The following is a 24094-nucleotide window of genomic DNA, read 5'->3' on the forward strand; positions in this document are numbered from 1 at the left end:
TATTTAAGACAAAATTAATCTAGGAATTAGATTCCTAGTAGTAATAGGAGTCGAAATATTTATGGACAAATTTGATTTTAAATTGACTTCTCACAAGAAGATAATTCTACTTTGACATTAAATTTAAAGATTAAATTGTCTACGATATTTCCTAATAAGATTAAGTAATAATAGACATTCAATCTTTAATTAAATGACATTTATAATTGATTGCCTAAAATGTTTAGGAACACAAATTAAAATTGTTTTAGTTTTTAATTTGTAATAAAATTTGAATTCTAATCCTAATGAAATTAGGAGTTAAAGAATTACTAATTTTGATTAGTAAAATTCTCTAATGTTAGAATAAAAAATAAAAATAAAATTAATCTCAAATATCCCATATGATTAACAATTTGAATAAGACATGTTTTAAATTTTTGTGCATTCATGTTGATGAATATACATATAGATATTTATTGACTTGGGCCCATATGATTATGCTATAATTGAAGTCTATATTTCTCTCGAATAATAAGCATGTGATAGATTTATTTTATGCAATTTAATGAATGATATCCATGCAAAATGAGACCTTAATAAATTTGCAAAACAATATCCCTCATGAAATATTGAGTCACGTGCTATGCATGACTAAATTTGCTTCCACCATATAACAAAATAACTTGACTGCTCTTTTAATCAAAGGCTTGTTGAGCACACTCAAGGCCACACTTTTATACTAGTGTGTTTGAGCTATTGGTGGGTCTTACTCAACTAGTTTCATAAAACTTGAGTGCTTGGAAGCTTGATTATTATAGAAACTAAAGGCAATGGCTAGGCAAAACATTAATGATATGTTTAGACAATTTGTTGTCACCTAACTGATCTAGAAGTCACATAAAAGATGTGATCAATAAACTAAATTATCTACCCAATTAGGCATATCATGGCTTGTTGAGCACACTCACTGTCATGGTAAGTTGAATGGGGTCCTAGCCCACTAGAAAGTTCCTAGAAAAACTTTCCGAAATGACTTTAAGGGTTGTCATTTTGCATATAAAATAATAAGAGACCTATTCTAAATTTTAAAGCCTTGTTTTAAATAGTTTGTGCATGATTATACTTATTACTTTTAGCTTATTTACTTAAACATAATCTATAGATATGGCTAACAACTTGTTACTTCAGAGCATCTTGGATGCAAACAAACTCACTAGCCTAAACTTCCTAGATTGGTTTTGGAACCTCAAGATCATCTTGTAATAGGAGAAGAAATCATATGTGCTTGACACACCTATTTCACCAATCTTTGCTGACGATGTTAGTGTTGAGGACAAAAAGACATATCAACGTCACAAGGATGACAATGATTAGGCAGCATGCATGATGCTAGCTAGTATAACCCTTAAGCTCCGAAAACAGCATAAGTACATACATGTCCAATCCATGATTCTTCACCTTAGAGAATTGTTCAACAAAGAAGGGCGCACTGAGAGATATGAGATCTTTAAGGAATTGTTTCGGTGCAAGATGGAAAAAGGGAGTTTTTTCAGACCCCATGTACTAAAGATAATTGGACTCATTAAGAGGTTTGGACAATTAGGATTGGTCAAGGATCATGAGCTGAGTATTGACTTAGCTCTATAATCTCTTCCTAACAGCTTCAGTCAATTCGTGTTGAACTTCCATATGAACCATTTGGATGTTACCCTTTCCAGACTTTTGAACATGCTGGACATGGCAGATAAGTTCATCAAAAGGGAAAAAAAGGCTTTACTTCTTATTTCTTCTTCAAAGGCTCAAACAAAGCAAAAGAAAAAAAAAAACCCAAAAGAGGAAGAAGGTAACATCCCAAACTTAGAAGGCATTGAAGCCTAAGGGAAGTGCCAAAAAAGATAAAGAGAAGGACATTTGCCATCGTTGTGGTAAGCCTAGGGCTCAGAGGAGGAATTGTAAGGAGTACTAATACCTCTATTATATAAAGTTATTTTTAATGCATTTTGGGAAATTTAATAGCTAGACCTTTGAGTTTTAGGTTTATATTTGAGCATTTTAGTTATTTTTTTTAAGTTAGATTACATGTTGAATAGTTAAATTAAATAGTTTTAGTTTAGTTTTACTTTATTTTGGTTTAATTTACTTTAAAAAGAGTTAATGTCATTTTCTCTTATGGCTATGTGCAGGATATGTGATGAGCAAGGTGAGATTGAGTTATGATAGCACAAGTATGGTGAAGGTGTCACTCATACATGTTGCAGTAATTTAAAGATAACTTTAGCTTTAGAAATCCAATTGATGTGATTTTCATTCATTAGAAAGCTAAGAGAATGGGCTACAACTTTCATGTTTACCACTTTATCCAGTTTGGATCAGATTAAGGTGGAAATCATGTTTGAAATTGATAGACAGATGCAGTTCTGCACTTCATGTAGCATGGCTAAAGTGTTACGGTGCTAGAGAATCATGGCTGTGAAGCTGAAAGTGAGATTGCCGCACCATCAAAGAATCATGGCTGTGGCATTACCAAGGAAGATCATGGCACCACGGCTCGCAGAAAGTTATGGTCACGATGCCACCCTAATTGCCAAAATTAAACTTTTGATAGAAAATTAGAAAATAAGGCATTCTTGCACATATTTAAGAGCCTTTTTGAGAGCATTCAAAGTAGAGACGGTAATAGCTTTTTTGGAGAATTGGAGCTACAAATCAAGTAAGAATTCAAGAGCAATTGAGAAAGTTTTGAGATTTACCAAAATTCAACATTAGTTTATTTCTCTCTTTTGTGTTATCTTTATTTTCTTTTTTTGAATTCATGGTTAAATTTTTTGGATATTGATTTTAATAGATATTATAAGCTAAACTATTTTTTCTAGGATTGTCATGGATTTCAACGTATAATTTGAATATTTGTTTCTCTTTTATTTACTATGAATGCGTATAGTTTTACTTATTCAAATCTATTCATAATACTTTTGTTTACTTGGCCAACAATTAATTGATTTATGAATCTAATTGAGACTTGATAGAGAGATTTTAGATTGGACTAAGGTTTGAATAGTGTATGTTAACATCACTTAGATGATCTGATTTGTGATTCAAGTAGACATATGTCAATTGCCATACATAGCTAAATTAGAACACTAGCTTAATGAACCTTATTTAATTTATTCCTAAAGACATATAGTGACCCAATTAAGTTAGGTATTTGTGCAAGCATCTCGATGGAGACTTGTACACAGCTTTGGATTATAGATTAGTAAAACCACCCATGAATGTAAATAAAAAAAGAAACTGGTATAAGATAAATTATTGAATGAACCCATAATCTTGGGTTTTAATATATTGCCTTTCTCAAGTAATTTTAATTTCTATTAGTTAACTTAGTTCTTGTTTTAATTTTGTTTTAATTAATTTTTTGAAAATTTTAATTACTTAAATAAGATTAATTTGTTATAAATTTTAGTACTTAGTAAAGATTTAGGAACAAATCTCTATGGGAATGATACTTTACTTTATCATTATATTACTTGTTCGATACATATACTTGCATGTGCAAAATTGACAACAAGTTTTTGGTGCCATTGCTAGGGTTTTGTTTTCTTTATTATTTGCTAATATTAAAATTCTATAGATTAGTCTTAATTTAAGTTTTATTTTTTGTTTTGCCGGTGAGTCCAGTCATTGTATGAGAATAGCAAAAAGCTAAGAGATTGTACCTTGTGATCCCAAAATTAAAAGAACATTTTGCAGATTTCGACATAAAAATCAACAAGGTTTTGCTCTAATAAATACAATGGCTGATCAATAGGGTGAATAGCAAATCCAAGAGTGTGTAGCAGTTGAAAATCGATGATTAAGGGATTATGTTGTCTTATTAGTGCAAAGGATTCCATCAAGCATTCGAAGGCTAATTATTCAAGCTAATAATTTTGATATCAAGCCGGCCATCATCACCACGATTCAAGCTTTAGTCCAGTTTATGGGTCTACCAAATGATGATTCAAATGGCTGTATATCAAACTTTTTGAAAATTTGTGATGCATTCAAACTCAATGGTGTCACAGATGATGCAATTTGTTTAAGGTTTTTTCCTTTCTCATTAAGGGATAAAGCTAAAGCATGGCTAAATGCACTTCTTACTAGCTCAATAACAACATGGGATGATCTTGCTCAAAAGTTCCTTGCCAAGTTCTTTCCTTTAACTAAGACATCAAAAATGGCGAATGATATTACATCATTCATGTAACAAGATTTTAAATTGTTGTATGATGCTTGGCAAAGATACAAAGAATTACTTAGCTGTTGTCGTCATCATAGTCTTCCAAAGTAGCTTCAAGTGCAAACTTTCTACAATGGTCTAAGTGGGCAGGTTTGAACCACCATTGATGTCGTTGTGCGAGGAGCTTTAATGGAAAAATTGATTGATGAGGCATACGATTTGTTGGAAGAAATGGCTGCAAACAACTACTAGTGGCTAATAGAGTGAGCAATTCATAAGAGAGTAACTAGAATTCATGATGTAGATGTTTTTTTTGACATTATCCACTTAGGTAGCTATTCTAACTAAGATATTTGAATCTTTAGGTACTAACTCCATTCAAAGCTCTTTTGTAGCGTGTGAGTACTATAGAGATAATCATGCTAGTCATTAGTGTCCAAACTCAATAAAAATAGTGCAATATGTAGGGAATAGATAGAAAAACAACCCCTACTCCATCATTTATAACCCATGGTGGAAGAACCATCCAAATTTCTCTTAGGCTAATAATCAAAGTTCATCCTCAACTTTAAGGCCAAATGTACCTCCAAGATTCCAACAATAAGCTGAAACACCTATTTTAGAAAAAAAGCCAGTTGTTGAAAAATTGCTAAGGCAGTACATGACATAGAATTGTAGCTTTATACAAAGCCAAGTAACTCTCATTCAGAGTCAAGCAACATCAATTCGAAACCTTGAGACTCAAGGAACACTGCCTAATGATACGGAGGTGAATCCAAGCAGAGAAGGTAAGAAACAAGTTATGGCAATCACCATGAGGAGGAAAAAAGAGGTTGGCAATAGTCTTAGGCAAGCTACTCTTCAACATAAGCCTATTGAGAATGAAAAAATGATTGAGATAACTAACAAGCAAGTTCAAGTCAAGGAAGCAAAGAAAACTTTACCCACCACAACCTTTTCGTTAGCACCTTCGAAAACAAAAGCTTGATAAACATTTCCAAAAATTTCTCAAGGTATTGAAAAAGCTTCACATCAACAAGCCTTTCACAGAAGCTTTAGAGTAAATGCCATCATTTGTGAAGTTTCTAAAGGACATATTGACAAAAAAGAGGAAACTAGAGGATTTTCAGATAATTACACTCACTTAAGAGTGTAGCGTGATAATCTAGAACAAGCTTCCACCAAAGCTTAAAGACCCAAGGAGTTTTTTTATCCCTTTCTCAATTGGTAATTTTAATTTTTTGAAAGCTTTGTGTGACTTGGGTGCTGGTGTCTTAATTATGCCTTTATCTATTACTAGGAGAATTAGATTGTAAGAGATTCAACTTACTACAATCACCTTGCAACAAGCTGACAGAATGATAAGGCACCCCTATTGGGTTATAGAGGATGTCTTGCTTAAGGTTGGGAAATTGTACATTCTAATGGATTTCAATGTACTTGAGATGGAGGAAGATCAAGAGATTTCAATCATATTGGGATGTCCATTCTTGGCCATTGTAGGCACACTAATCGATGCAAGGAAAGGCAAAATAACTTTCAAAGTTGGAGATGAGGTAGTTGAATTTACAATTTTCAATGCACCTAAATACCCTTCATCCACAGCTCGATGCAATAAAGTGGAATCAGCTAATAAAGGTGAAGGTAATTTTACTCCACACCCTACAAGTAAGCAAGCATCAATTCTTGAATTAGAAACACCGCCCCCATAACTCAAAACTAAACAATGTTTTGATGAACATGATCCACCACATTCAATTAATCTTAATTTTAAAGTGGGACAACAAGTGTTACCAGCTAAATCAGTCAAGCTCTTTTCATGGAAACAAAAATTAAAGTGGTTAGGTCCTTAAAAGGTGGTTAGGATCGATCCTTATAATGCAATAGATATTTGTAGTGAAGCTACTGGAACATTCGAAGTGAATGGGCAGCATTTCCAACATTACTTGGGAGGTGAATTGGATCACCAAATATCCTTAAGTACTTTAGTAGACAACAAAAAGAGGGCGTCATAGTCAAGCTAGTGACTATAAAAAAACACTTCTTGGGAGGCAACCCATGCTATATCTTTTATACTTTAGTTGTTATCTTAGGTAGCTTTGTTTTTCTATTTAACAAGTACTTATAACCTCTCCCTCGCTTGTTTGTTGAGTTAGCAGGTTTAGAGAGCCTAAAGATAAGGAGGAAGAAAATTAGAGCTCTCAATACACTGTCACCCTTGATAGGGGAGTTTCTTTTTCTTATTCTTTTTCGATTTTGACATTGAGGACAATGTGCAATTTAAGTTTGGGGGAGGGTTTTATTGTTATTAGTTTTTATGATATTTTAGGAAAGTTATTTTTGTTAATTTTTTTTATTTTTATTCATGTTTTAAAAGCTTGAGCTAGATTTAATTGCGCCAATTTTTTTTAATTTACCTATCCAGAACTTAGTTTCATTCCTAATTTGATTCTTTGAAGCATATGAATATTGTGTGAGTGTTATGTACATTCTTATGTTAAGCTTTATTGTTAAGATGAAATTTCTACATTTTGAGCACTATGTCTACTACTTAGATTCATTGTACGAATTCAGAGAAAGTTAATGTGACTGTGAAAATTTTGAATTATATTGAGTTCTAGAATTTGTTTGATTCTCTCTCGAGGTGAAATTCTAGGCAACACTTAGTTAAGGACATGATTTAGGCCATTTTTAGACGGACTAAGCCTTTTGTATCCTTCTTTTACATAATTTACCCTTAGTTTTCCTTTTAAACCTAATGACACCTTTTCTTTGTTTGAACACTTAATTGTTAGCCTAGACCCTTATATTAATATTCCTAACAATTCTTGCATCCTTCATTTCTAAATGCATAAGTCAATTTAGGAAGAGTTATGAGCTAGATAGTGAAAAAGGTAGTAAAGATGAAAAATGATGAAAAGTTCAAAATATGAATGTATTCATCTCACTACCTAATAAAAGAAATAAGTTTTGGGGTGTGAAATTGAGAAAAAGAAAGAGAGGAAAAAATGAAGAGATGAACAAAAGAAAAGTCTTCATTAAAAAGGGTATACTAAATGAAAGAAATAAAACTCTTAATAGGTCTTATTTTGACTATGTGCTTAGGGTGATTTGAGCTATACTTTAACCCATATCTAACCTTAACCTTGGACATACATTACAAGCTAATTAAAGTTCTACTGATTATTGATTTAGTGTTAGTCTACATTAATGGAGAGAGATGAAAAGCAAACTTATGGAATTTAATTACTAATTTTGATTTTGCATGAATATAAACTTACTTGGATTGTACAATGTTTTAAGTGAAAAGGTTGCACACACACACACAAAATTTTACTTAATGATAAGCTTGCATTTGAATGGAGACATAAACTTGAATAATATTTGTATGTGGATTAAAGTTATGAATATGAAGCAACTTTTGAGGATACTAAAGGTAATTAATGAAATGATGCAATTGAACTCTAGTTAAATGTTTTCATGTTTAGGTTATTGCATTTAGTTTTTTATTTTGCTCGAGGACTAGCAAAATCCTAAGTTTGAGGATATGATAACTCTATGATATAAAGTTTTTTTTAACACATTTTGCAGAATTTAGTAGCTAGACCTTTGAGTTTCAGGTTCAAATTTGAGCATTTTATTTGTTTTTATAAGTTAAATTAAATTACATGATGAATAGGTAAATTAAATGGTTTTAGTTTAATTTTACTTTATTTTGGTTTAATTTACTTTAAAAAGAATTAATGTCAATTTCTCTCATGGTTATGTACAAGATATGTGATGAGCAAGGTGAAATTGAGTTATGACAGGACAAGTATGGTGAAAGTGTCATTCATATATGTTGCAGTAATTAAAAGATAACTTGAGCTATAGAAACCTAATTGATGTAATTTTTAATTTAATAGAAAGATGTAAGAATGCGCTACAACTTTCATGTTTACCACTTTACCGAATTCGAATCCAATAGAGGTGAAAATCACATTTGAAATTGATAGACAGATGAAGTTCTCCACTTCATGTAGCATGGCTAAAGGTTCGTGGCACCAGAGAATCATGGCCACAGTGCTGAAAGTGAGAATGCCGTGGCACCAGAGAATCATGGCCATGGCACTAAAAGTGAGACTACCACAACATCAAAGAATCATGTCCGCAACACTACCAAGGAAGATCAAGGAGCTGTGGTGCCAGAAAGTCATGGTTGCAGCGTCACCCATATTTTATTAAACTTTTGACAGAAAATTTGAAAGTAGGGCATCCTTGCACATATTTAAGAGCCTTTCTAAGAGCATTCAAAGGAGAGATGACAATAGCTTTTTTGGAGAATTGGAGCTATGGATCAAGTAAAAATTCAAATGCAATTGAAAGGGTTTCAAGATTTACCAAGATTTAACATTAGTTTCTTTCTCTCTTTTGTGTTATTCTTATTTTCTTGTTTTGAATTCATGGCTAAATTTCTTTAGATATTGTTTTTATTAAATATTATGAGCTAAACTAATTTTTTTAGGATTGTGGTGGATTTCAACATGTAATCTCAATATTTGTTTCTCTTTTATTTGCTATGAATGGGCATAGTTTTGCTTATTCAAATATGTTCTTAATACTTTTTATTGCTTGGCCAACAATTAATTGATTTATAAATCTAACTAAGACTCGACAAAAAGATTTATATTGGACTAAGGTTTGAATAGTGTATGTTCACGTTACTTAGGTGATTTGATTCGTAATTCGAGCAAACATACTATAATTGCCATACATAGCCAAATTATAACACTAGCTTAATGAACAGTATCTAATTGATTCCTACAGACATATAGTGATCCAATTAAGGTAGGTATTTGTGCAAAGATTTCGACGAAGACTTGTACATAGCTTTGGATTCTATGTTAGTAAAACAACCCATGAATGTAAATAATAAGAGAAGCTGGTATCAGATGAAGTGGTGAATGAACCCATAATTTTAGGTTTTAATATATTACCTTTCTTAAGTAATTTTAATTTCTGTTAGTTAACTTAGTGCTTGTTTTCATTTTGTTTTAATTAAATTTTTAAAAAGTTTAGTTACTTAAATAAGATTAATTTGTCATAAATTTTAGTACTTAGTAAAGATTTAAGAACAAATCTCCGTGGGAACGATACTCTACTTCTTCACTATATTACTTGTTCGATACGTATACTTGCATGCGCAAAATTGACAACAAATACCTAGCTACTGTAAGCAAGAAGAAAAAGCTAATTGAAGTTTTTAATTCATGTACCATTTGTTAAGATATACTACCTTATATTATAAAGGTATATAATACCTTATATTGGTTTTAATATGTATGACATATTACAGGGACAGAGAACAAAGATGAGTAGGATCTTAATGGAGGAGTTGACCACATTAATGCACTACTTGAAACATTGGATGCTACATATGGATGGTTGTGGTCCTATTTAAACTTATGATTTAATTTTTTGAATAATTTGGTTAAATGTTTTGACATATATTGCCATATGGATGACTTGTGAACATTTATATTTAGCGTTTGGATGTTAAAGTTTTAATGTTTCATGTTTGGATAATTATTTGGAATAATTATATCTTACTTTATTATTATCCACATTTCATATCTCTCCTTACAATGGTATTTGATCAATTATAAATTACGATTTATGTCAAATTAGTTTAATTAAAATAAAATTAATCAATTAAGATTAATCAACTAATCTATCCACATTTCATATTTCTCCTTACAATGGTATTTGATCAATTATAAATTACAAGTTATGTCAAATTAGTTTGATTAAAATAAAATTAATCAATTAAGATTAATCAACTAATTGACCCTTCTTAAGATAAGATTTTAGTAAAAGATCGTTTGAGTTAGTGATTAATTGATCAAAAGAATGAAGTTCAATTCATGTAAAGATGGAACTGTCTTATGAATAAAACATAGAGATGTTTATTCAAAAAAAGAAAGAAAAGTCATATTGTCATATGATTTGGTCCATACCTCTCCAATATAGTAAGCCCATAATGGTATTCTAAAACCAATACAATTCCAAGCATGCTTTGGTATGTAGGTATGTAACTTTGTGGAATATTTAAAAGAGTTTGAATATTACTCTTACAAAGAATCTTGGTTTTAGTGGGAGCATGATGACATTAAGAAAATAGTTTCTTAATATTACTGTGTTACATTGGAATTCAATACTAGAGATTTTGCATTAAGTTGCACAATCAATATAATTGTATGAGAACTCCATGGATTTAGTAAGACACATTGAGATGTATTATTCATATTAACTAAATCTACTAAGTATGATTTAATGGAATTTCACACTTTATTCTATTTAATAAGGTCTAAAAGAGTTGGATGTAATAGAATATGTTAGTGTACTTGTCTGATGATGGGTTTGGCTACGGACAACATGCTCAAAATATATAGCAAAAAAAAAAAATTAAAACTTTATAACTAAACGACCAAAACATGCCTCCACTCATGGATCACCTTAGTGATATGTAACACAAAAAAACACAAAATAAATTATTATTCAGAAAGTTGCCTTGCTAAGTAATTCATAATCACAATGGCATTTCCTAAAGTAATCTCATGAACACCACAAGGAGCAAAAACCCTAGCCAACCAAGTGCTTAGCCTCCAATGGTAGTACACACAATTGCACCTGAACCTTCAATAAAGAAAAGAGTTTTTAACTATATTTTGTGCTAGCAAAGATGATAACAATTTTTCTTTTCTTCTTTCTCACAATCTTAGTCGAACCTCCCCTGAAAATTGCTTCACAAGCAATTTTCTCTTTCACACAAAAGGAGTGGGGGAAAAAAGAGAAAACACTTTTCTTTTTCTAACAAAACTAAGCTGTCTTCAATTGTGAAAAACTTAAATCATCACTTTCCCAATTTAATTCAAATGTAATCATTGTGTGTGACCCATTAGGATCCTAATACGTTGGCAATGGAATTTTTTAATGACTTAATTGATTAATATAAATTTCAATCAATTAATTTATAGTCAATTCCATAAACCAATATTGGCATCTAGCAATGCATCATGGCCACCCAATTGTTAGAAGAGTCAAAGGCTTTAACAACCTTTTAGTGTATACTCTATCAGTGTAATTCATTCCCTCATCATATATCTTAGAGATGATAAAAGCTTGATGCAGTGTCTACTCTTACTGACCTTCATATTCGTTCCTGCAGTTATAGCATTAACTTTATAGAGAGTTATGAAATCTTTTGTATAATCTCCATGTCGCCTTAGCCAAGGACTTCAATAAGCTAATGTTAACCAAGAACTGATAGGATATGTCCTTTAAAACACTTGAGGTGATGATTCCTATCTTGACCACTCATTTGCCTCACATGCTTCATACTATACCCAAAAAGATCCTATTTTGGCATCCTTGGTTAAACACCCGTAGAGATGGAATCAAAGTATAACACTCCACACATAAGATAACTTGGGATCTCAAGTCTAGGGATTATTTACACAATTAACACATGAGAAATATTGCATAGACATTAGATTGTATTACCAAATGCACTTCTCATGGCGAGTCATGTTTAGTGAACTTGATCTCTTAGGCAAGCACTTATATTCTAGTTTCACGTATCTCTATACTTTAATTTATGATATCGATTGCTTACTTTTAAAGTAAAGAATATAGAATATATCAGTCTCTAAGCATCATTGATGTCCAGTTTCAATGATACATTGACTAGGAACATTTAGATATTATACTTTGATGCGTAGGGATTTCATAACTGCAACCTATTATAGTTCCCTTACAAGGCATACTAATCTCATGGATTTCATCCAATTAGACTTATAACTTATTATAATTGATGTTTTATTGATGAAGGAAAGCCACTAATCATTCAAAATGGATGATAATGTTGCATGATTGGAATCAAGCCTTAACCGATCTCAATTGGCTGTAAGGTTCATCCCAACATCTCATACACATGAAAAGGTTAATGGGAGTGAATATAGTTCTTTATTGATACAGTTACATAAAATGTAATACATATATAAAGAAAATGCCAACGTTTAAACAGTAGTGGATGGCACAATACTAAGTAACAAAATGCATGTGAAGCACGAAGCATAGTCAAGTTGGAATAGTTCTGAAGTTAATAAAAGATTATGGACATGTATATAAATAAGGTCATAAAAATCCTACTAAAGGCTTGAGTAAGAGGTTATTTGTATTTTCAGCTCATGGAACTAATAAAAGGTTATAGCCATTGTTAATATAACAATAGAGCCACACCAACAACCTTGGTCTCATTGGGTCTAAATATAGTAATATGACGAGATGTTTGTGACATCACAAAGACAAAAGCAATTAACCAAATTAAATGACATAAATGAGTCTATAAAGAGACACAATTGCTAAATGGATTAGATCTAGATTGCAATGTTGTAGCTATTGGCTTTATGCTAGTAGGAGAATATTGGGATAAGCGTCGCAACCAATTAAAATAGGTCAAGGCTTGGTTCCAATCATGCAACGTTACCATTCATATTGAATGATTAAAGGTTTTTCTTCATAAATAAGACATTAATTATAATGAATTATAAGTCTAATTAGATGAAGTCTATGAGATTAATATGCCTTGCAAGGGAATTGTAATAGGTTGCAGTGATGAGATCCTTATGCAACAAAGCATAATCTCAAAATATTCATGGTCAATATATCATTGAGACTAGACATCAATGATGCTTAGATGCTGGTGTATTCTATGTTCCTTACTTTGAAAGTAAGTAATCGATCTCATAGATTAAAGTATAGAGATACTTGGAATTAGAATGTAGGTGTTTGCTAGGAAAGCAAGTTCATTGAACATGACCCACCATGAGAAGTGCATTTGGTAATACACTCCATTGTCTATGTAACACTTCTCATGTATCAATCATGTAAATACTCTTTAGAATTGAGACACCAAGTTGTCTTATATGTAAAGAACTATGCTTTAATTTCATCCCTATAAATGCCTAACCAATAATGCCTAAACATGATGTTTTTGGGTATAGTATGAAGCATGTGAAGGTAAATGAATGGTAAAGATAGGATTATCACCTCGAGTGTTTGAGATGATATATCTTATCAGTTCTTAGTTCACCTTAACTTATTGAAGTCTTTAACTAAGACGACTTAGAGATTATGAAAAAGGTTTCATAAATCTCTATAAAGCTAATGCTATAACTGTAGGAACAAATGTGGAGGTCAATAAGAGTAGATACAGTACGAAGCTCTTATCATCTTCAGGATATATGACGAGGGAATGAATTACATTAGAAGGTTGTCAAAGAACTCTTTGACTCTCCTAACAATTTGGTGGCTATAATGCATTACTAGATATTAATCTTGGTTTATGGAATTGATTATAAATTAATTGATTGAAATTTATATTAATGAATTAAGTCATTAATCGATTCCATTACCAACATATTATGAACTTAATGGGTCACACATAATGATTGCATTTGAATTAAATTGGAAGAGTGATAATTTAAGTTAAACTTAAATCACATGCTAAGTAATTAACTTTTGTAAACTTAATTAAAAAAAGTTTGATTAAGTTTTGGGCATAATATATAAATAGTTATAATTATAATGCCAAAATTGCAAAAATATAAAAAAATATATTTCAATTTAATTTTCATTGAGCTTAAATAAAATAGTTTAATTAAGTCATGGGCCTATACTGTAATGTGTTATAATTTGGAGAGCGTTATTGCAAAATTAAAGTTAATTTTAACTTAGCTATATAAATCATATTTAACTAGCTTTTCACATATTAAGAAAAAAAGTTGTCAAAAAAGAAAAAAAAGTTTTTGTTTTCTTCTGTGTCGTCACCTATTTTGTGGAGAAGAAAAATTTTTTTTTGAAACAATTCTTTAAGTGTGTGATTCAGTCATCTTTGTGAGAAGTGGAAAGGGACAAATATTGTCCCTTTTTGCTAGTACAAAAGCATAGCTAAAATCTCCCTCATTTGTTGAAAGGTTCAAGTGAAATTATGTGTATTACCGTTATAGGCTAAGAGCTTAATTAGATAAGGTTCTTGCTTGTTGTGATGTTCACAAATTGCATTGAGGAGATTTCTATTCCGATCATAAGAACATTGGCAAGGTTAGCTTTTGATTTTATGATTTTAAATGACATTCTATGTATTACAATATTACCATGGTGATCCGTGGGTGGAGATTTATTTTGTTTTAAACGTTTTAATTTTCTAGAAAGAAAATGACGAGTTTGACGAGCATCGCTAGTATCAATTTTTATTGTTTTGTTTTAAGCATGACATTTATAACCAAACTCAACAGATGTGACATAACAGCATGATCATATCACATTTGTTACTCTCTACATGAGCACCATATAAGATCACGTCGACATAAAATAACAATAAATATATTAATTAATAATAATTAATCAACTATTAGTTATAAAAGTATATTTAATTTAAAATAAAAATTTAAAGGTTTAATTAAATATAATAAAAAATAAAAAATTATTTAAAATTTTTAAATAATTCAAAAGACTTTTTTGACTATAATGTCAAAAAATATTTATTTACCATTATTGGCCCTTTTTCATTCAACCTAACCAAAATCCTTCAATCCTGTTTTAACTCGACGTATACCCTTTTCTTTTATTCGTTTTTTTTTTTATTCTACTGCTTCTTTCCCTTTTGTTGTTTTACAAGCTCCGATTTTCCATCTATTCGTAATCGAAGATGAGCCATCTTCTGCAGGAATCCCAAGAGAGCCCACTGCGGGGAACAATGTGGCTAGAATCCAAGGCGCGTGATATAGACATTTCCTCGTGGAACTGACGCTCACCTTGTAGCGATTGGGAAAACGACTTCCTTTGCAAACCGGGCCGAATCCACCATGTCCTAATCGATGGGAAAGGGCAAACGATGAGGTGGTTTGACGAGAGAGGGCGTATAAGAAATGACGGTAGTGACAGCTACGCGGTTGCAAACTCATTTAGGTCACATGTGTCAAATCTGGTGAGCAATGAACCTAAACAAATTGCCAAACCGATTATACGTCATCCTATCTTTTAAATAAAACATCTGAAATGTTTAAAGAATATTTTTTTTTGCACATTAAAAATTTAATTTGTATACAATTTCAAATTTTATAGATAACATATTATTTAAATTTTGCTTTCATTTACATTTTAGCAATTAAGTTTTTCATTATTTATTTATTTTTTAAAATAAATAAATAATAAAATAAGTGACCAAATTAACAATAAATGAACTTTAAAAAGTTAAATATATTTTATAACTACTTAATGTCTGTGATAACAAATTTTCATACATGAGATAATGCTGAAAATTATCATTATATTTTTAATAAAGCACTTTTAAACCAAATATAACAATATTGTCATTATAATCAGTACTTTCTCATTTATACTAAATAATATTATATTCTCTATAATTATATTCTGTTGTAGCATACCAAACTTTATCCTAAATTTAAGACATTATAACACTAATGCACAAAAAACTTCTGCCCCACCAATAACGTTTTGCCACGTAACATAATTAAAGAAAAATAGACGTTTAACGTTTAACAGCAAAATTGCCCTTTCTTCTTGGCATCCTCGAGAACAAAGTTTAGCCTTGACAACAATGAAAACAGGACCGCACCACTGGGATATTTGTTTTTAAGGCCCCTATTTCAATGAAACACATCCGGCTAAAATAACAGAGAAGAAAACCCTATCCCTGTCATTGAACAACAGATGACAGAACGCAAAACTTGCATCCCCTACCCTTTCCATCAACCCAGATTATAATAACCCAAAAAAACCTGCACATTACTAGACAAAACATAACTTGCACAAGTCTCTTTACGCACAACAATGATCAAGAAAACAACCAACCAACCTTCAAACTCAACCGGAAGCTGAGCTTCTCCCATCAAACCAAAAAAGCCAGCATCAGTCATCACAGCGAAACAGAAAGATGAAACCATCCCAAAAAGAACCTGAGCACCAGATCACTGCTGCAAACAAAAGCGAAGCAGCAATGTCCACTTCCGCAGTAAAACCCATTAAAAAAGAAGACAAGTCAAAATAGCAGACATCAACATGGCAATCGCAGGAGAATCAAAGAGGCAGAAAACAAGCAAGCAAACGAAAAATCAAAAGACCCAATCTGAAACTTCAGAAGTGCGCTAACTTCCCACTGAGATTTGAAGCAACTAAACTCTAAAGACATATTCAAACCAAGAGAAGACGGAAAAATCTGGTATTGAGTTGGGAGAAATTTTCTATCAGAAGTTTAACGTCAGCCTCAATTATGCAACGTGGTAAAATCTAGTATGCGGGGCAGAGAGGGAGGCACAAACTCGGGGCCAAAGATGTCCATTCATATTTTTATTAATAAATCGATCTCAGCCGGCAATTACAGTACAATACTTAATGTGCTATTGCAGCTTGAACTGAGCTCTAACGGTGAGGATTGGATGAGAAATGAGTAGTGACCTAGGTTTGAATCAAAGTATATTTTTCTTGTAAAAGAAACATGGAATTAAAAAGCGCTAAACCTTAAATCTTGGAATCAAGCCTTTAACCGCACAGAATGCATACCAATGCCCTTTGATACGAACAGCTTTTAACAAAGGAAAAGTATTCTAAAGGGAGGAAGTGCAATGTTGCACTCCGTTTCTATAAAAAGTACTATAATGTTGTTTGCATCGCAAGGAAAGTAGAACGTGAAGAGATAGGCATCTCTTGGCAGCTTTAAACCGAGCATGCGCGCTGCTAAATACAAGGAGAAAGCTCCAAAATGAGGTAACCAATGGTCTGTCCATCACCTAATCTCCAACACCACAAATTCATGCCTCAAAAGTGCCAAGCTTGAATGGCTTTGGCATGGGTCTTTCTCATTCCCTGGTGCACTTTTAGTTTGTTGTTGTCATATTGCATTTCAGTCATAGTCAAGGAACCTGCTGCTAAGTGACAATCTCCAACATTCCATATGCCGCCATGTTTCTTAAAGTCAAGTATATCGCTTTGGAGACACACTAATTAAAGGAGCTGTATTCCAATTTCAAAGACAACCCATACTGCTCTGTTACAACAATGAAAAGAGCATGCTCTTTTCCTTTATTACTTTGAACATGTGACCCCGAGCGACTATTAAAGCCACCGTAAAAGAGTATTATTCTTCATATTATTACCTAGATACAATAAGATTACATCTATTTAGTTTCATGGTTTGATCGAACTTAGCTCAACATCAGGGTCAGATTTATCTTCCATTTGTACAGTGCCCTTGTAACGATAGTGATATGCAACATAGAGAAAATAAAGGAAATTGAAGGCCCCCATCCCTGCTAGAAGATAGTAAAAGTAATCCAGTTTGCCAGCATTGATATCACTAGCCAACCAGTCAGGGTGTCCATGCCCTCCAGTGACATGATGCACAATATTGACTACAATGCTGCTCAAGTAGCTTGCGCCGGCCAGGGAGCAAAAGAGAAGAGAATTAGCAATGCTTCTCATATGCTCTGGAAACTGCTTGTTGAAAAATTCAATCTGTCCAATAATGTTGAATGCCTCGCAGAAGCCCATGAGGATAAGCTGAGGAGCTAGCCAAAAGACTGATATTGGTGCAACACCAGGGTGCAGTATAGCTGAGTCCCTTCTCTTCTTTTCCATCACTCCGGCAACAATCATCGCCAGAATTGAGAAAAAGATGCCGATGCCAATTCTTTGAAGAAGCGTTATCCCACCTTCACGTTTGGTGAATTTTCGAAGACCTGGAACAATTATTCTGTCATAGACAGGGAGGAAAATTCCAATTGTGATCATCGATATGATCCCAATGGAACCAGCTGGGATTTGGATCTTGGAGCCAAGATGCCTGTCCATTTTCAAAGCCTGTGACACAGTGAACGTTCCCTGTTGTGCCATGGAGGTAAAGCTAATGATACCAGAAGCCCATATAGGAATGACTCTGATCAGGCATTTGACCTCTTCTACTTCTTGAATGCTGCACAGCCTCCATTTATTAGGGGAACCATCGGGTTGTAATTCATTCTCCATTATTATGGCGGCTTTGTTTAAGAACCTAAGAGAATAAAAACAACAATTAAAATTTAGCATTACATGCAAGCAGAAGTTCATATAATGAACCTTTACCATGAAACACTTGCACAATGTTGCCTACAAAGAAAAAGTGTTTCAGTCTTACACTGCCATAAGTTCATTAGTTGGTCAAGTCGTTTGGACTGATTGTTACACGAAATCATGTAATCTTAAATGATTGAATCAAAGTAATATAATATCAATCAACATCCTTATGGAGCGAGCTCATCTTCACGCTTATACGGTCTCTAATTCAAATAGTGTTAGATGTGATTATGATTTGACTTTTGATTAACACTATGAAAAGTAAATTCATTCAGTAACTTGAAAGGCCCTATCCCACCTGAAATGAATAACCAAGAAATGGTAACCTTACATCTATTTATGCAAATTCCAGTGCTCTCGTCTATTAACTAAATAATATATTCTCAAAGTATCTTTGGTGATAAGATATGTCACCTGAATCTGAGCCAAAAAAAAATATATATATTTGTCACCTGTACTGGCTGGTGACGGGTAGCTTTGACAATACATTTTCCTTTACAGGAGGATCATAGAAAACTCCAATTTCCTCTCCCTCTGCTGGTAGCTTAAGCTGTCGTTTCTTGTAAGCGGCAAAAGGCACTTGCACAATGCTTGAAAATATGCTTCCTTGTGGCTTAACGTGCACATAAATTCTAGTTCCGATGAGGAACAGAACTATGGAACTGCCCATGAGCAGGGTAGGAATTCCAAAGCCTAGAACCCAGCTTACTGAGTCTTGAATATAAACCACAAGAGTTAAAGTAAGCAATATGACCACTGTAAATGTGGTGTAATACCAATTGAAGAAGCTGCTGATCCCTTTTAACCCTTCTTCAGTGGTTGGATCAAATTGATCAATTCCAAATGGAATGCTGCAAGGTCTTATTCCGCCTGTGCCTACTGATAACAGACCTAGCCCTGTTAGCAGAACTCCCAGTTGAGCCTTGTTTGGACCAACGCAGTGACCATTTGGTTGATCTTCAGGTTTGCATTCTGCAGGATGGAGATGTGGGATCCAAGCCGTCAAAGTCACAATCAACATTCCCTGTCAGAGTAAATTAGACATGTCTAATTCAGCTTTATAATCTTTTCCATTTGGTATTTCTTATCTAAAATTCAGCTTAATAGCAGCATCTAGAACGGGAGTTAATGATGCATATAAAACTTATAGTAGAAGAAGCGTCACAAACAAACATGCAAATTAAAATATCTATATATGAGATTTTAACTCGTGATGCTTCTATCAACCGTACCAATAACTATATTGTGCTTAGAAATTAAGTGAGTGTTGACCTAGCTTTTGAAAAGAATGGAGGATCTGCCTCAATTTTATAAAAATATATGTAAAATGTTTTTATTATGTAAGATGCGTTTATTAGATATGTAGGATTTTTTTAACTGTATTCACGTAAGATGTTTTTATTATTTATATATATTATTTTTAATATTAAAAATATATTTTAGATATCTTGCATAATTCATGAATGTTAGTAATATTAAAAAAATATGTTAGATATCTAAAATATTTTATAGTGTCATGGTTAAAAGTTTTTGAAGATGGATCATGGTGAAAATTATTTTCTACCGGATGAACTAAATAATAGAAAATATTTTTCTTGGTTTATCCAAATAAGGAAAAACTAATAGATTTTTCAAATAAAATATTTTTCATAAAAAAAACTTTTCTTTCAATAAGTAAAATATTTTTCATAGAAAAAAAATTTTCTTTTATATTCTCACTTTGTCCTTCAATAATTTATAAACTATAGAAAACATTATACTTTTTCTCATTTAGCTTTTTGTTTAGCCTAATTTTCTCTCTTCATTTTATCTATTTTTTATTTTCAATTAGCAAACATTTATTTTATTTGATTTATTTCTTTTACTTTAGAACTTATTATTGGGTTTAACAAAGTTGAATCTCTTTTTGTATTTATTAAAAATAAATAAAAATATTATCATATAGTTTTGCATTAAATGAATAATCTCAACTACTTTTTCTGATTTCTTTAATTACTAAGCTTTTCTCACTTAACTTAACTATTCATAGCAATATTTTCAATAGAATGGCTATCACACATAGTAAATGGCAATTTGTAAGAGCAGAAAATGACGAGAGAAAAGGGGCCAGGTGGGACTATAATTGCAAACTTCTTTTGCAGCATGCCTGACACTTGTCCTGTAAGACCCACAAGACATATTATTCTACTAATGAATAATTTTTTGACCAACAATACACGATAATAAAATTTCCATTAAAAATAGCCATAAGTATACATATGTTTAATGCATGAGTATTGATAAATGGCAACCTAACTTGCTGTTGAGATATTTTGATGACTTTTCCGGGCCCAGCATCGTGCATATCAAAAATCTTACCTAGAGTAGATTATAATTAGAAGTATTATGATATTGCTTGTACTTAGTTTACCTAACACAATGATGACATGTTGTGGTCTACATATTTTTACGGTTTTTGCCGGTCGATTCAACCAAAAGTAAATGGAAAAAGAGCGAACTTTCGTAATTACTACTATATTAGATTAGAATGAATCTTTTGATAGATAGTCCTAAGTTTATAGTTCAATTTATTTTCTATTTTCTATCATGTCATATTTTCATTGATAAATATTAATGTCGCAATTAATTTCATTGGCTAAACCTAAGTATTAGATTCAATTATGGGCTATTATTACCACAGCAAAACACAAGCATGACAGAAGATTTACCCCCACTTTTAATTTCAGCGTAGGCATATGTTTCTTGGCTTTAGCAAGAGATCTTGCAAGCCAAGAGCAAATCCCCACAAAGAAAAGACAAAGGAAAAAAAAAAAGAGAGAGAGAAAGAGAGAGGGGCCGCAAATGGATTTCTTATCCGTCAGCGATGGTATGTGAGCGAGAAGCAGAATTAAATTTGTTTCCAAAGATTAGGAGATAGTCAATAGAACTTAATACGATTTAATTTTGTCCTTAACTAATTGACTATATAGTAAAACTTTTTGCTTGCTGATAAAAGCAAGAAACGTTTTATGAAAGCGTAAATCCAAGAATCTTCATCAGCTTTTGCATCGTCTAATTAACTCTTGGAAGCGGGAAATCATTCCCGCGCCATGTGCATCACGCATCAAGAAAATTTAGGATGAAATCGACCTCAGTTCACCTACTCGATTTTATTTAATGAAAATTCAAGCAGCCTTGGCCCTTAATAACTAATATTTATGAAAATTCTTATTACAGTGTATGATTATAATGAAGCAGTAAGGAGTAAGAAAACATACCAGAAATGAAGCAAAGGATGCAACCGCAATGGTTCGAAACCTCCCGGCATAGGCATCGGAGATAATAGCACCAAGCAGAGGTGCAAAATTGGTTATACCAAACCAGATGTTGTAAACATTTGAAGCTGACACCTGATCCATGTGTAACTCTCTCATCAAATACACCATAAAATTTGCCAACAACCCAAACGTTGCTAACCTCTCGAACGTTTCATTTCCTGCCACAGCACACTTTTCTATGTTAACTTAACGACTACTGCACGAGGAAATTAATACCATTAATACGTTAGAAAGGAGAGGAACCTAAGATGTAAGGCATAGCTTTCCACCCTCCAGGCTTGTTCTGCTTTGTACAGGAGACCGACGAAGCATTTCCATTCGTTCCTTCTCCCGGTTTCTTTTCCGGAGACGCTGGTTTCTGGAAGTTTTTTGTGCAACAATATAGAAAAAACGACCTGGACTCTTCTTTGATGCTTTTCACCATGTTTATTTTTGGAAAAGCTTTTATTATGCGCCTTCAGTTTCTTCTTCAAAGCATGTGAATCTTGGTGGGTTTGAGCTTGTTTATCCTTTTTTTTTTTTTTTTGAGAGAAAGCTTGTTTATCTCTACAAGTGCCAAACCTATATGTATATATATACACAGTAGTTAACTGCATTTGTAGTAAAAGGAGATGGGGATGATTGAATGGCTGACGAAATCAAGGGGTGATAAAGGTCGGCCACATGCACAAACGAAATATGGCTAACAATAGTGGCTTGTTTTCTATGGGCCTACATGTAGAAGTACTTGGCATATATGCATGGTAATGTTTTTTCTTTTGGCTTATACTGGCTTTCCTACTGCTTTGTAAGTAGTTAAAGTAATTACTAGTATACAGTACATTGTAAAACTAAGAAGCAACTGTTACTCTTTTTCATGACAAAATATAAATTTGAATTGGTCCAAATCTGAATCAAACTAGTTGGGACTTAATTTATGTTACCTCAATTATCACTTCTCTGGCATCATCTTATGTACATACATCATTTTAGGTTCTAGCATTTTTCTGAGTTAGGGATAGGAAAAATAAACCACTCCCTTACGTTGACTCACTTCAATTTGTTAACTATGCCATATATGGAGTGATTCTACTAGATAAAATTCAGGTCAAGCATCAACTTCGAATTTCTGTTTATATAAAAAGAAAAAGCCATCGCTAGTTTTGGTGGTAGGTAGCTATTCTTTGAAAAAAGAAATATATATATTTATTGTATATATTAATTTGTACTTTTTAAATTAATTTTTCCGAAGTTTGGATGGGGCATGTGGCAGGTGCATGTTTCTTTCTTTGGTGTCATGGAACAAAAACAATGGTGACTGTCTAATAGCATTTATTGCTCTGAAATGATGTTATCTTAATTAATATCTTTTTTTTGAAGATTTATCTTAAGTAATACTTGGCCTCCTCTAATAGAGGTAATTAAGGTAATTTGGGTAGAAATTTTGTAACCAAAACCCTGAAGTGCTGCGTTTCTGTGTATAAAGAATACGTTACAAGGATTACAGTACAAATGTTATAAATTAATATTTAATTAATTAATAATTTTAATTAAATAATATTTTTTATCAATCTCGGTTTGAAATTAATGTAATAAAGTAATAATTCATTAAATTTATAAAATAATACGTTTAAAAAAAATACATAAATTTCACTTGATATATAAATTAATAATTTTTTTACACATTAAAATTATATATATGACTCAATTAGAAAGTTTTTATAAAACATGATTTCAATATTACTTGTTTTACTTTGAAATTGATATCTCTTTAAGCCACATCTTTAATTTTTTTTTAATGCATTAAGAAATTCTAATTTAGTGTTCTCGTATTGTAAAAACAAAATATGCAATGTAATTATTTTTTTTAGTGTACCTTTTGTGTGAGATAGGCTTCAATACAAATGGTGATATGAATCAACTAATTTATACATCAATTAAGTGTCTGAAAAGATTAATTGATGTATAAATTAATAAATTATTAATTTATTAATTAAATAATATATTGATAAATTAATAAATTTTCATGATCATAAGAGTGTTAGTTTATAAAAATTTAATTTTATATTAAAACATGATAAATGATAATTTAAAAAAAAAACATAAAAGATTGGAGAGGGATATGGCACATGATATTGTTGTAGCTTAGGGGACTGAGCAACCTATATTGACCCGTGGGGTTTTAATGCATGAGGGCTCCCCCATTTTTCAATTTCAAAATTTAAGCTCCATAATAATCTATCAGTTAGTTTGTTAGTTACATCTCAAATATGTATGGACTCAATATAATTGACTTAAGTCCTTTCATTCGTGGACGGCTGTTCCGTCTATAATTAAGTTGGATTTTATCTCTTGTTAAAAAAGTCACAAACAGTAATATATATACAAGGAATTCCGTCTTTAATTAACAGCAAAATTTTTTCAA

General features: G+C 32.1%; 1 protein-coding gene across 1 annotated transcript; it reads right to left on the bottom strand.

Moving 5' to 3' along the window:
• Positions 1-17312: 17312 nt before the first annotated feature.
• On the bottom strand, positions 17313-22252 carry LOC110423261 (protein NRT1/ PTR FAMILY 2.13-like). Its single transcript, XM_021437431.2, has 4 exons — positions 21934-22252; positions 21631-21848; positions 18826-19397; positions 17313-18311 (listed from the first exon to the last, which is right to left on the bottom strand). Exons 1-4 carry the CDS (start codon positions 22112-22114, stop codon positions 17450-17452), a joined length of 1833 nt encoding a protein of 610 aa, XP_021293106.1. The 5' UTR covers positions 22115-22252; the 3' UTR covers positions 17313-17449.
• Between the last annotated feature and the right edge of the window lie 1842 nt (positions 22253-24094).

This window comes from Theobroma umbraticum, unplaced genomic scaffold (assembly GCF_002168275.2).
Source record: "Theobroma umbraticum cultivar Fairchild unplaced genomic scaffold, ASM216827v3 scaffold_20.0, whole genome shotgun sequence".
In the NCBI taxonomy this organism is placed as follows: Eukaryota; Viridiplantae; Streptophyta; class Magnoliopsida; order Malvales; family Malvaceae; genus Theobroma; species Theobroma umbraticum.

Excerpts from the sequence above, each read along its gene's own strand:
- LOC110423261 (XM_021437431.2), bottom strand. The coding sequence starts at position 22,114 with ATGGTGAAAAGCATCAAAGAAGAGTCCAGGTCGTTTTTTCTATATTGT. Across the intron at positions 21,849-21,933 it reads AGCTATGCCTTACATCTTAG|GAAATGAAACGTTCGAGAGG; the intron begins GTTCCTCTCCTT and ends GTGCTGTGGCAG. Across the intron at positions 19,398-21,630 it reads CATCCTTTGCTTCATTTCTG|GGAATGTTGATTGTGACTTT; the intron begins GTATGTTTTCTT and ends TTACTCTGACAG.